Source organism: Macrobrachium nipponense, chromosome 45, assembly GCF_015104395.2.
Source record: "Macrobrachium nipponense isolate FS-2020 chromosome 45, ASM1510439v2, whole genome shotgun sequence".
Classification (NCBI taxonomy): domain Eukaryota; kingdom Metazoa; phylum Arthropoda; class Malacostraca; order Decapoda; family Palaemonidae; genus Macrobrachium; species Macrobrachium nipponense.
Genome location: NC_061105.1, coordinates 40,767,940 through 40,776,112, shown reverse-complemented (window position 1 = coordinate 40,776,112; position 8,173 = coordinate 40,767,940). Strand labels below are relative to the sequence as shown.

At 38.0% G+C, this 8,173-nt stretch overlaps 2 protein-coding genes across 2 annotated transcripts in view; both read left to right on the top strand.

Moving 5' to 3' along the window:
• The first annotated feature begins 3,502 nt into the window (after window positions 1-3,502).
• LOC135214218 (ephrin type-A receptor 4-like) lies at window positions 3,503-6,628 on the top strand. Its single transcript, XM_064248282.1, has 7 exons — window positions 3,503-3,639; window positions 3,748-3,935; window positions 4,371-4,535; window positions 4,746-4,859; window positions 5,459-5,603; window positions 6,076-6,230; window positions 6,617-6,628. Exons 3-7 carry the CDS (start codon window positions 4,467-4,469, stop codon window positions 6,626-6,628), a joined length of 495 nt encoding a protein of 164 aa, XP_064104352.1. The 5' UTR covers window positions 3,503-3,639; window positions 3,748-3,935; window positions 4,371-4,466.
• A 43-nt stretch (window positions 6,629-6,671) lies between these two features.
• The window catches only part of LOC135214217 (uncharacterized), a 1,924-nt gene continuing 422 nt past the window's right edge, over window positions 6,672-8,173 (top strand). Inside the window, exons 1-2 of the mRNA XM_064248281.1 lie at window positions 6,672-6,743; window positions 7,032-8,173. The exon at window positions 7,032-8,173 is cut by the window's right edge and continues 73 nt beyond it. Of these exons, the coding sequence (XP_064104351.1) occupies window positions 6,672-6,743; window positions 7,032-8,173 (1,214 nt within the window). The remainder of the gene's footprint in view (window positions 6,744-7,031) is intronic.

The window sequence follows — 8,173 nt, the reverse complement described above, 5'->3', positions numbered from 1 at the left end:
ATTATTTTTCTATCGTTGGGTGATAATCAGCTTATCGGGCACATTGGATTACTCTTCTTTTGCAATGCCATGAAAATAGAAGGCTTGTCACCTTAAGGATTGGACTTCAAAATTCTAACGGGAAAAAGGATTTGATTGGAAAAAATAATAATACCCTCTGAATTATACATACATACATACGATTAGCTGAGACACTGGCAACTGCTGAGACGCATATTTTGATATGAATGAATGGTGAATGCCCACATTGTTTCCGGAACATTTCCAGCAACTCCAACTATGAGGAATGTAACCTTCCTTCCTTCCTTCCTTCCTTCCTTCCTTCTTGCACCCATCCTGCATATACAAGTGGTGGAGAGGCCCCGTCCTGCTTCAGGAAGAAGACCAAGAAGAGGGGGCCTCCTGGAGATGACAAGGGTGCATCGCCAAGAGGCAGGAGGGTACTCTGTCACTGCTGAGAGCCCCAGGGGCATCGTCAACGCCTCCTTCATCCTCAACGTCCTCTGTAAGTTGAGGGTCGAGGTTGTCGACATGTCATAAACACGTTTCAGCGACTATCTTATACTTGTCACATACAAGTTGACAACAAGTCAACGACCGTTGGTGTAGAACGAAAATCTTTGGCCAGTGCTGGATAATCGTATGAAGCACTGGTTAGGAAAATTATTATTATGTTAACTTGTATTCAACATGATTGTGATGTGTGTAAGATAAGTTGTCGACTTGTATTTATTATAAAAATTTACATAGTGTGGACACAATCTTACTCTTAAGTTAACTCTCTCTCTCTCTCTCTCTCTCTCTCTCTCTCTCTCTCTCTCTCTCTCTCTCTCTCTCTCTCTCTTTCTCTTTCGTTTACTCTTGCCGTCGTTCAGCCTTAACAAGGTATACGTTCATCACTGGCGCATAAATACTCATGCAAAATGACAGTATCTTAGACTAGATAGAAAGTACATAACGTCTCTTAAGTTAAGAATTACTACCTCGACCCACTCTTACTTTACCGCCATTTATTACAGTATTGGGTGAACTAATAATAATCTAAAACAGCAACAACCACAAAGACAACAACAACAACAACAACAACAACAACAACAACAACAACACAACAACAACAAATAATAATAATAATAATAATAATAATAATAATAATAATAATAATAATAAAACTTCAATAGATCTTCCAGTGACGTTGAAACGTAAATATCAGAAAGATGTCAGTACAGGGAAGAGGAAGAAAGAAAACCAAACGTGGCCAGGGAGAGAGACCCAGAGACAAGTCTCATACAAGCATGCATACATACATACATACATACATACACATACATTTATATATATATATATATATATATATATATATATATATATATATATATATATATATATATATATATATATTATATATATATATATATATATATATATATATATATATATATATATATATATATGCACATAAAGAAACATACAAATATGCCGGAAATATAGAAAAAAACTCTCAGTAATATAATTTTCTATACAGTTCAAACCAACGAACTTCTGTCTTTAATCTAAACACCAAACGTAACAAATACATTCACATTCAACCTGGAAAAATAATATTCTTCTTCGTCTTTTTCATCTTTTTCTGTCCACGACAAGACGACCGGAGGGCGTGATGGCGCCCAAACAGTGACAGTAAGCGAGGGCGGTTCCACTGTCATCGCCTGTTCGGCCATAGGGAACCCCACCCCCACGTCACCTGGTTCACCCACAATAATCATTCCAGGTGAGGCGGCGACAATTCACGGCTTTAATTAATGTTTTGGTGCTTTTGACATGCGTTTCAGTTAGCGCAGGTCATGAAAGAATAAGGTTTTAGTATCTTAAATTAAAGGCATAGTTATTCTCTGTTGCTAATTATATATATGTGTGTATATATATAAACTATATATATGTATATATATATATATATATATATATATATATATATATATATATATATATATGTATAAATCATCAGCCATTGCTAATCCACTTCAAGACAAGGCTGAGACATGTCCTTCCACTCTCGTCTGTTTATGGTCTTTTTATGCCAGTCCTATACCCCCAAATTTTCTTAGCTCGTCAAACCATCATCGTCTTCGCTTCCTTCCCCTGCTTCGTTTGCAATCTCTAAGGACCCACTCTCTTATTCTTTTCGTCCATCATATTATCTGACATTCTCATTATATATGTCCTGACCACGCCCATTTCTTTTTCTTACTTGTTAGAATATCCTCTACTTTAGTTTGCCCTCGTATCCATGTTGCTCCTTTTCTGTCTTGTAGTGTTATTCCCATCATTATATATATATATATATATATATATATATATATATATATATATATATATATATATATATATACATATATATATAATGTGTTTGTGTTTTGGTTACCGCTTTCGTTCATTTTCACTGATTTTCTCATGTGATGTTTAAAATGTACCGCTATTGAAGAAGAAATTTGTAGGCTTGTGAGTCGATGATTCATGATTTATACATAAGCAACATCTTAGAAAGTTTTTATATCAATTTCTGGAAAAATAGTATTTGTTTTCATGGAATACAACGTCCTGGATGTTTCCAAGCCAATAGTGCTAGTCTGTCTCTTTTAAAGTAGCCCAGCCATGCAAATATAAATATTTTCCGTATAAGTCTTATGATTATAGATACTAAGCACCATCTTCTATTTATGGTTAGAATGTGGTCTCCAAACCACCATTATCTTTGAGTAACTATCAATCATTTACGAAATTCTTCATTTTTATTTTGCTTGGAAATAACGAAACAGTTTTTTTCCAGTTACTTCTTCCTTTTTTTAGGAATGAAAGGAGATCCGCCAAAATCCGTTCCATTCTGCTTTTAAAACCACTAAATACCCTCACATACTTTCCCTCAGTCGACTACCTATTCCTCTAATTTCTTGAGCTTTGAAGAGACTTTAACCTATACGCCCGTTTTCTTTTGTTTTGAAAAGCGTTACATCTATTCCTCCGTGTTCTTTTGCTCTGAAAGGACTTTAATCCATTCGTTCGTTTTCCTTATCATTGAGATGTTAATCTATTCTCTGTTTCTTTTCTTTTTGCTTTGAAATGTTTAATTCTATTCCTCCGTTTTCTTTTGCTTTGACATATTTAACTCTTCTCCTCCGTTTTCTTTTGCTTGGAAGAGACTTGAATCTATTCATCCGTTTTCTTTTGCTTGGAAGAGACTTTAATCTGTTCTTCCGTTTTCTTTTTTTTCGAAGAGACTTTAATCTATTCCTCTGTTTTCTTTTGCTTTAAAATGTCTAAATCTATTCCTCCGTTTTCTTTTGCTTTGACATTTTAAAATCTATTCCTCCGTTTTCTTTTGTTTTGAAGATACTTGGAATCAATTCATCCGCTTTCTTTAGGTTGGGAAAGACTTTGATCTACCCTTCAACTTTAAAAAGATTGTAATCGTATCTCCATCTCCCTCCATAATTAAAGTGTTCGCGAGGTGTTATCTTGGGGGATAAGTGAGGCTCGACTCCTGATCGACTTCGTCACCAGAGCTGACACTGGCTTCTACAGGTGCCTGGCTACCAACGTCGTGGGGACTTCCAAACCAGTGAAAAACAGCTGTCGTCGTCACTCGTGAGTTTAAATACCACGCGTTTGAAATATTATTACAACGCTTCTAATACGCTTTAACGAAGAGTTTTCTCTCACTGAAATCTATCTCACTTGTACTCGTCCACCCAGAGGCACCAGAACCGTTGGAGGAGGAACCCTTCAGGGACGACCTCCCGAACAGACCGTGGGCCAAGTTGGGCGGGACGGGGCGCCTCGAGTGTTTCGTAAAAGCGGCGCCGGCGCCCAATTTTCGCTGGACCATCAATGAAGATCGAGTCTTGTTTAATAGTCGTAAATACTTCGTGAGGGGGCCACATGTAAGAATGAGAAGTCATCGTCATTAATCACTGCTGTATCAATAATAATACTAATAACAACAACAATAATAATAATAATGATAATAATATCTGGTATTACTATGCTTTCTATTTTCACCACTGGCTTTAATTATAATATCAAAAATAACTCCCATTCGTGATATTAATTTTAAATTTATTGAAAAGTTGACAATTCATAATGTAAGATACAAACTGTTATATTCGAGGAAATCTCAAAATCTCCAGAAATGTTTTCTATACAGAGCTTTGTCCTGTCAATGTATGACTTTGTACCAATTTCTACATGGAAAAGAAATAATCTCCAACATTACTTTTCATTTTAACTATCTTGTTCATTGATATTTGCCACAAACGTAGTAAAAGCCACGTAAAATGTAAATTAAAAAAACTTTCATTCACGCACTTTCTTTTCAGCTAATAGATGGGTTAGCAGAGTGGTCTTCTGTCCTGGAAATAAGGAGCGTCACAGACAAGGACTACACGACGTATACGTGTACTGCATCGAATTACATGGGAACTCTGACCTCCAACCACACGCTCGGCCCTGCCATTCCACCCCTCCAGGCATATAACCTCAGCGTGAGTACTCCAGGGTTTTAAGGCTAAGCTCTAGATTATGATGAATAAGAAAGGAATTGACGAAGGCCTCAGTTTTCATCAAGTATGTCTACGAAGTATTCAAACGAAAATCACTTCATCAAGGCCAGGAAATTCTCTTCCAATTCCTTAGATTAGCTTCTACGAATGACGAATTAAGGTGTTAATCACCTCTGACACGTTCTCTAACAGGTCGTTAGCGTCATGGGTACCACTGCTTTACTCACCTGGATTCCACCGAGTCAAGGAACCACGCCCTCAGGATATACACTTAGATATCGGCCGCTACACGATGAGGAATATCTAGTAAGTTACTCTTTTAATGTCGAATCTACTTCCCCTTGCCAATATTTTACGGCCAAAGGGAATTATAAATGAGGTATCTCGTGCGGGGCAGATGCACTTATGTGCAATCCCCTCTGGGTGTCAGGCACAAGGTATTGTGAAGTCGATACTGGGGTGAATTTGTTCATTTGATATATGAGAGTATAAAAATTGCCCCTCTCTCTCTCTAAATATATATATATATATATATATATATATATATATATATATATATATATATATATATATATATATATATATACACACACACACACACACACACACACACACACACACACACACACACATATATATATATATATATATATATATATATATATATATATATATATATATATATATATATATATATATATTAATTATCAACAGACAATCCCATTCGAAAAAGAAATAAATTTCAGACTACACTAGAAACAAACCCAGGTCTCAATTAAAAGACAAGTCTGCTGCAAACCAAGCCACATGCTCACATATATATAACATATGTATATCCACACATACATGTGTGTATGTGCGCACGGTTGTTATACCGTCTCATCTAGAAACTCAACTCTTTTCAGCGTCAGAATGTAGAAGGCCGCGGAACTACGACGGTGCAGATCCAAGGACTGTCCCCCGGAGCCACGTACGAATTTGCTATCCGGACTTACAACAGCCAGGGTACTTCGGACTTCACGTCCCCTACGACAAAAGTCACCATACCGGGTAACGCGAAATTCTCATATCCTATTTTCGCTAAAGTCACTCGGCTAAGTCTAAATGGAACGTCTGTAATCGATAGGTATAATGGCACTTGTGCAACCGAAAATAATGATTTCACTATGTTTATTCTTGGTTCTAGTAACATTTGTAAAGACAGTTGTTAGTGAGCTGAACGTTCATAGAGTAAAATTACCTACAACAAAAATGTGATAATAATGAGCCTCAGTAACTAAAAACTAATTATGATTTGAATTGAACAGGTAAGCTAAAAATTAAAAAATGAAATATGACAAACCAGAACATGGAGTTAAATAGTGCTTCTTCTAATATCCGATGTAGAAACCGGAAATAAGTTTTTATATTTACTCGTACTATCAAATTCTGTTTACCTCCAAAGTACATATCTCCCTTAACAGACAAAATCAGCATTTTTATATAACTGAATTTCTCATGAAACACCCGATTTCTCGCTCAGGCGTGGTGGAAGAAGCAGCAAGTAGCAGCAGGCAACCTCGCATGCCCCGTCTGACCCTTCTGCTAATGTCCCTGACTGGGGCAGCCCTTTTGGTCCTAAACATATCCATCATATCTGCTTCATCAGACGCTTCGCCACGAGCAGGAATACTCCAGGTACTGTTTTGGGACCTTCACTTTTCATGAAATGAATACCCCACGTATTATTGTGTTTGGTCCTTCAGTTTTCATAAAATGAATACCCCAGGTACTGTTTTGGCTCTTTTACTTTTCACATAATGAATACCCCAAGAACTGCTTTTGGGTGGGTCCTCTCTTTTTCATTTTTATAAAATGAATACCCCAGGTACTGCATTTGGGTCCTCCACTTTTCATAAATGAGTAGACAAGGTTCTGCTTTTAGGTTCTCCACTATTTATAAAATTAATACCTTAGGTACTGCTTCGGGTCTTTCGCGTTACTTAAAATAAAAAACAATAGTAAATGATGAATAATATGGAATGAAGTAATAAATTTTACAATTTTGTCTGTTCTCTCAACAGCTTCTTCTATAAAACTGCGATTTCTGAGACGCACACACCAGCCTCAACTCCCGCGATGACCACAGATGACGACCGAAGAGATGAAATCAGGTGCCCTGAAAGTGTTACCACTGCAGCCCAATACCAGGTATGGTGATAATGAAACTGTTCTTGATCCTTGAAGTACTGGGATGACATACCTAAGCATTCTGTCTATTACCATTTTGCATTTTCCAGGGTGAAAATTATCTTAGGGATATCTATATTATTCCCCCATTTCCAATAAATAGATTGTGAATTATTTTCATTTTTTCTTAGATATCTTTGCCTATCTGTCAGAATGTTGAAAACCACTTCCGTAACACAAGAAAAAAAATTGGCAATGTCTTGATGATTTTAATATTTTTCATTCAGTGGATTCTTTTCTTGCCTTCAGATGACTCGGCAATCTTCAGACGTAAAAGATGATGGAGGTAGTCCACGAATAACAAATATAATCCATCACTACAGCACAGATATCACAGAGACTTCAAAACCAAAAGACAAGCAGCTGCCAAACGTTCTCCCTTCTGCCGAGTTTATCACCATCGACAGTCCAACTAACAACAGCAAAAGTGCCTTAATGAATGGTGGTCTGAACATTCGGAGTCCAGTATCTTCAAACACAGAGCCTGAACAAGTAAAGTACTTCTGCCCAGATAGTACACACCAGTTAGATGACAACATATCAAACCAGATGAGAGTAGAGGCCCAAGACATTCCAGATGTGTGTCCCAAAAACTCAGGGTCAAGTCATTCATTTATTCGTCAGCAGAGCCAGGAAGGTCCTTGCCAGGAGGATGACAGAGTTTCCCTGACGTCGCACCAGAGCAACACTTCCTATGTTAATCTTCCCGATCAGGTGCATGGCATTGCAAGACATACATCAGTAAACCTACGTCGTCAAGATAGTACAAGTCCCACCCCAGTGGGTCTGCGAGGGCAAGACAACATGAGTCCTATCCCAGTGGGCTTACATCATCAGGATAGCATAAATCTTCCACCAAAAGGCTTGCACCACAAAGATCGAATGAGTCCTACCCTGAAAAGCTTTCAAAGGCAAGACAGCCTCAGTCCAACCCCCTCTTTGCCTCATATTCTTCCAGCTTCAAATAAGCCACATGTTCCATCTCCGTCGACATTCTGCCCGAATAAAACACCTCAATATGGTATGCATCAGAGACAGCCACACACTAAGCAACATCAGCACCCTGGACCTCAAGGATGCTTACACCATCATGGGCATCGTAATGGCTTTGAAAAGCAGCAACAGGATCGCAATCACCAAACACACCTAGAATATCGCCAAAGGCTGCCAGTACAAGAGACAGAAAGAGGGATTACACAATACTGCAATACAGATTCTACAGAACTCCACCAAGCAGGTCCTTACTGCCACCAGCCATCGCACCCTCGACAACACTCAGAGCCTCAGGGACACCTAGGGCATCAACAAACCCCATCAAATCAAATGCATCATCGCGGGTATCAAGGTAGAGCTTATCCGCAGCAGAATCTGCACAGTGTACCTCATCAAAA

Bases quoted from the DNA above. Each gene is read 5' to 3' on its own strand.
- LOC135214218 (XM_064248282.1), top strand. From the start codon at position 4,467: ATGGGAACTCTGACCTCCAACCACACGCTCGGCCCTGCCATTCCACCC. The intron at 4,536-4,745 runs GTGAGTACTCCA...GTTCTCTAACAG, and splicing joins TCCAGGCATATAACCTCAGC to GTCGTTAGCGTCATGGGTAC. The intron at 4,860-5,458 runs GTAAGTTACTCT...AACTCTTTTCAG, and splicing joins TACACGATGAGGAATATCTA to CGTCAGAATGTAGAAGGCCG.